At 40.6% G+C, this 6000-nt stretch overlaps 1 protein-coding gene across 3 annotated transcripts in view; it reads left to right on the forward strand.

The window, feature by feature from the left end:
- LMO4 (LIM domain only 4) overlaps positions 1 to 4900 on the forward strand; it is a 78692-nt gene extending 73792 nt beyond the window's left edge. For all 3 annotated transcript variants that reach the window (XM_069969070.1, XM_069969068.1, XM_069969069.1), the window contains exon 5: positions 4094 to 4900. In XM_069969070.1, the coding sequence (XP_069825171.1) occupies positions 4094 to 4102 (9 nt within the window). In that variant the 3' untranslated portion in view covers positions 4103 to 4900. The remainder of the gene's footprint in view (positions 1 to 4093) is intronic.
- Positions 4901 to 6000: the final 1100 nt, after the last annotated feature.

Raw genomic sequence — 6000 nt, forward strand, 5'->3', positions numbered from 1 at the left:
GATTACAATCATTGACTATAAAGGTGATGGGGCACCGGTGTAGGACAATGTCCTCTCAATGTCTAAAACACATAATAAATATGGAGCAAAGAATATCAGCTGGTTTATTGGCCTTCATATTTGGGATATTCATGTTTGCTCTTTATTACTTTTTTTTTTCTATGAACTTTACTGCAGTTATTTGAGCCAAAGCTAAAAGTGGATCCAGCAGGATGGAGAAGTACACGTCGTTCCTCTGTATTTCCCATGCATTTTTGAATCCATTTCTGGCCTTGGTTGAAAAGTTGCACCCAACCCTGCAGTGGGGTTTTCCCTCCAAATGTTTTTTTCCCCCCAGCAATATGTGGAGATGCTTCCAGCATGTAATCCTGTCAGTCAGTGTTTAGACAGCTATTCCATTGAGTGGATTGGAGTTGAGAACGTTTTAATTGATCTCACAATCTTAACTTCCCAACTTTTTAAATTTTCTAATTATCTGTGATTGATGTGTCATTCTTGAGTTAGATAAAAATTTGAGGTCTTAAGAACTTCTGATGGTCTTCTCCATACACTATGAAAGTCAGCGGAACCCGATGGCCTCTCAACTCTGCAACAGATGATGCAACAAAGAAGAATCAGCCATGTTGGCTTTTCAACATGGCTAATCCTCTCTCTTCCTAGCAGATAGGCCGTGCGCTAACAAGCGTCTGTTTTATGGGGGGGAGGGGGGGAAGAAATAAATTTTGGCCCAACAAGATTTTGCTTCACAGCTTCCTAAGGTGTATATCCACCTTTTATAAAGTGTTTGATACCTCCACCATGTCAGCAACTGTGAAAGTGAAGATTTCTCACCAACTGTAGGCATCGTGAGACACATCTATATGTACCGCCAGTAGGGTCAACAGACGACTAGTGTTGAGCAAACCTGTCAAACTGTTTGGGTTTGGCAACGTTCTCTTTGCGTTTGATTTCCCCTCATGTGCAGAAGTTGAATGCAGTCCTAGGGCTGCAAGGAAGACATGGCTACAGACTATGGCGGCAGAGCGTTCGGGTTTGGAGAACATTGCTGAGCCTAAACAGTTTGACAAGTCTTCTCAACACTACAGATGACTTCTGATTAGTCCCCATGCAGAACAAACAAATGTTCATGTGTTTGGGTGGATCAAGTAAGATGTGTTTGGCCAAGAGCTATTGAAAGTGTACTAAAGCTGACCATGTACATAAGACAAGCAATGTGCCAGACTAAGGGCCCTTTTACACTGGCCAATTATTGGTAATGAGTGTTTGTAGGCATGATCGTGTACCTGATAATCAGCCCAAGTAAATGGGATGTGCGGCCAACAAAAAGATATTCGAATGGCGCCATGGATAATCCAAGAACCATTCGTGTGGCACAACCCTTATGGTTATCAAGGCTTGTAAATGCTTTGCATGCAAGAGACGATCGTTTGCTGCCTCCCATTAGGCCGTGTGAAGGTAGGCCATCAGGAAAAACCTCTTATAGAAGACAAAAAAGTCATATTCATTCGTTTATACTCAACCACAACTAAAAAAAAACCTTACTTTGCGGTCGGCCCATGTCCTTGATCATTCACAGGAACCGCCCAAATGATGGGTGGCCAAAATGATTCAGGTTTAGGCCGACTTCTGTGTATATGGGCAACTTAAGTGACAACCACATCGCCTTTCATTCCATCTGTAACCGAAAAGAGAGGATAATATATAATATAATATTTATTTATTTGTATAGCGCCAACAGATTCCGCAGCGCTTATTTAAATATATATAAATACATTACAGGTTATATATTAAATTATACAATGCTTGTCGATCTTCCCGAACGCGTCTTCGGAATTTGTTTCGAAAAACTTTTAAATGAATGTCAAATCTTCGACACGTATCCACAGCCAAAGAACGAACCATTCTATAAATCCAAACCTAAAACCGGAGCACCTATATAAAAGGTCACAGAAATACCAGCTTACGTTTTAATTAATATGCCGCTTAATGTCAAAATAGAAACCTCGTCTTAGAAATTCTAATGAAAATTAAAAATGGCAGAATTTTTTCTTCTTCTAATTTTTATAGAACTTGAAAAGCGACGGTGTTTACTTTGAAGCTTCTATCCAGGACCTGGAGTTTCTCATTTAGTTTCCTCTTTGTAATTCCAGGCCGGGCGGCCGCAGCCTGTAGATGTGCCCCTCAGTATTTACTTACTTGTTAATTAAGTTCTTTGTTACTTTGTGTTTGGCAAGGGGGTGGGAGAGCCTGGCAAGGCGAGCAAACTCACCTGTACAATCAATCAGCATATAGAGTATTATGTTATCTCTTCTGGGTCTCTCTACACCAAGGTCTGCGCCATTCACTTTATTGGTTATTAAAATAAAATCTCCTAGTTTACATATCACTCACCAATTCCCTGGCCGTTCTATAATTGGAGTTGTCTGTGTCCATAGTGGAGGACATTTGATGCTCATTTATTAAATATGCTCACTGGCTGCTCTCTAATCTCTTTGTTCTGGACAGCCAAATTACCTTCCTCACACTGAGCTTCAACTCTTGGGAATTGAACCTCTACTCCCGCACCACTTTAATTAGCTTGAAAGTCCGGAGCTCCAGAAGGAGGAGGGGGGGTGGGGATCGGCAACTTATTCACAGACCTCAAGTTTTTTTACTCACTCGGTGCTCTCGTAGGTTCAGAAGATCATTTTACAACTCCTCTGAACTTACATTGTGCTGCATAAAATCCTGTAGAGACGCTAAAAGCGGCATACATTTACACTTAGGTTTTACCCTGAAGTTTTCCTTCTTTTTAATTGTCTTTTTGAGTATTTAAAAATTTTTTTGTAGCACTTAACATATAATTGAAAATTTTGTTAAGTTTCAAATCTTGTTTTTGTCTTTTATAAATTTAAAAAAATTTTTTTTTTGGGTCAAACAAAAGAATTTAAACGCTGTTCACGAAACTTTTTCTACTAATAATGAAACAAAAGCTAAAACTTTTTTTTTTTTCTGTTCGTGAGGATCTATTCTACGAATGAAATTAGATTCTAATTCATGGATAGCCCATTGTACATAAACCATTGGGATCATTTGTTTTTAAAGGCGAATTTTTTTGCAGCTGTCCGTGAAATGTACTTAACACCTTAATGTGTTGCTAATAAACCTTGAATCAGAGCAGACCCCATGTGCCTAATATTCCGCATTAGGAAATTTCACACTGGATTTTTTTATTTTTTGGATTTAGAGGGAATGAGAGAGATAACAAAAGACTAAAGGCTAATTATCTGGCAAATGAGCTATTAATATGCTCGTTCCTGATAATCTGCCTGTATATGAGGGCCAGTGATAACCGATAAACGAGAAAATGATTGTTTATAAGCTGATCGCATCTTTTGTGCGGCCAGGAAAATTATCGACAACGGTGGGATGCACGTACAGTCCGGCAATCATTGTACCTGTCGTGACCTCTTTCTGGCCTGCAGTGTACCTTTCAAACAAAGAAGCTTTCTAGCCCTACAGGATGATGCACCTGCCTCCTGCGGGTGAAACCATGGCTGAATCTGTAAAACCACAACAAAAATCAAGTGGCCATGTGGACAGAACTTCATCCAGATGCGGGCCATATCCTAAGAAAATAGGCTGTATGATGCTGCGTGCTGTTATTGGGGTACATTCACATCTGCATTGGACCTCTGGGAATTCAATAGGATTAGTGTCAAGCAGACCTGTCCCAATTTTCTCCCAACGCAAACACTTGGCATTGGATTTCCCGCAGCTGCAGAAGTTGGATGCACCCTAAGGGCTGCCAGGAGAATATGGATACATCCAACTTCTACAGCCATGAGGAGTCAAATGCTGAACGTTCGGGTTCGGAAAACATAGCCGAATGTGAGCAGTTTGCCAGGTCTGGAACCGTTGATGTCCACTGTGCAACTGACCCTCCGACTCCATTTTTGGGGCATGGATGGACTAGAGTGATGGGGCCTCCAACGCAGATGTGGACTTCCCACCAAAACCGACCTCGAGTTTACCAGATGTGAAAGTCATGTTGTATTATTATTATTTGCAGTTTGCAACCAGACTAATAGTCTTTCTCTTTCTTTCTTTTTAGGTTTGTTAAAAGGTCAGAGTCCGACAGAATGCGTGCCTTCATCTCAAGTTCTGTTCATCGCAGATGGATCCCATACGTCTCCAGTAGACAAGTCACCTTTGTAGCTAGCATCAGTGCCAGCTTCATGCCATTGCACCTTTTTTTCTCTTCTTGGTTGCCCTTCCCACATTTATTGGTGTATGAAAATGACTGAGGACACATATTAAGGATTCCATGAACCCGGGCTCATTGGGAGACTCTTGGGGGGGGAGAAAAAATAAAAAAATAAACCTGAGCAGTAGAGCGGAGGACCTCGCGACGAGGGGGAAAAGACTGAGATCCATTGGGAGAGGCCTTCAGAGCCCGCTTCCGACCCTCCTGACCGACTAGCAGGGCACTGGCCAGAGTTTGCACCCCCTTCCCTCGACAACTCTTCTCACTCTTTGTCTATTTTACGTGCTGTGAGGAAGAATGTTCCGATCAAAGTGAACATACGATGAAGGGGGAGTTGTAGCTTTTTGTGGTACTTTATCACAAACACTTTTATTGTATCTCTCTGTAAAATACAATGTACGTATGCATGTATGTGTTATTTTATTTTTATTTTTTATTTTTGAAAACCAACATTTTTTATTTTTTTCCGTTTGTCCTATTGTTGCTGCTTCCCACAGCGAAAGGGAAGGGGCGGGGAAAGAATCTGCTATTGTGTAGAAATTTTCACCTATTTGCTGATTGAAGAAAAAAAAAAACTTTTATTTGTGATATTTTCAGAGACTTGCTCTAGTATGGTGTATTTAAGTAATAAAAGATTAAAATGCTATAGTTAAATGGAGTTGTACAATTTTATAGTGAACACGTATCGGGGCTGATCTGTAATGTTTCTCCGTACAGAGGCGTTCATGACTGGTGTATTGCCTGATTGTTGTATGATGCTGCCGTTAAAGAAAAAAAAAAAATGGTGTGCTTACTTCCAAAAATGGCGCCCCTCTTGTCATCAGTTTGTGTGTAATTATGCAGCTAAGTTCCATTAAAGGGGATTTTTTTATTTTTTTTTTTACAAATCAGCTGATACCAGAAACTTATATTATTTCTATAAAAAAAAAAAATTCCAATTTTCCAGTACTTATTAGCTGCTGTATGTCCTGCAGGAAGTGGTGTATTCTCTCCATTCTGACAGTGCTCTCTGCTGCCACCTCTGTCCATGTCAGGAACTGTCCAGAGCAGCAGCAAATCCCCATAGAAAACCTCTCCAGTTCTCTGCTTCTCCATTCCTATGCTGTAAGATGCTAAGCAGTAATGATATTGGAAAGATTTGTCACACAGTTCCTCTCACGGTTTTGGCTTGTAAACACATCCTTAAAGGGGTTGTCCAGGCTTAGAAAAACAGAGCCACTTTCTTCCAATTTGGAGTTTTTGCAGCTCAGCTCCATTGAAGGGAATGAATCTGAATTGTAATTACACACGTAGCCTGAGAACAGGGGTGGTGCTGTTTTTGTTTTTTTTTTTAATCCTGGATAATCCTTTTTAATGATTTTTTTTTTGTGTTCACTTTCACAAAGACTTTTGAGGCTCAATCACAGTCTATAATTTTAGCCTTAGGCAATGTTCACACAATGTAGGTTTTACATAAATCACGGCCGTTGTTGCAATTTGCAACAACAGCTGTGATTTATGCAAAACATACGATGCATTAGAATGAATGGAATCCTGGCCGGAGCGTATACACATAGTGCATATATACAAACACATAGTATACGCTCCAGCTGGGATTCCATCTGGCCGCATGGGAAACTGACATGTTGCAGGTACTATGGGCGGGTGAAACAACGGCCACACACAATGTCCAATAGCTGCCCGATATTACTGTTACATTGGTCATTGCCCGCAACTTTTTCCCTTCTCGCCTGTGGAAGTATCAGCACGGACGG

The sequence above is a fragment of the Dendropsophus ebraccatus genome, chromosome 4 (assembly GCF_027789765.1).
Source record: "Dendropsophus ebraccatus isolate aDenEbr1 chromosome 4, aDenEbr1.pat, whole genome shotgun sequence".
NCBI lineage: Eukaryota > Metazoa > Chordata > Amphibia > Anura > Hylidae > Dendropsophus > Dendropsophus ebraccatus.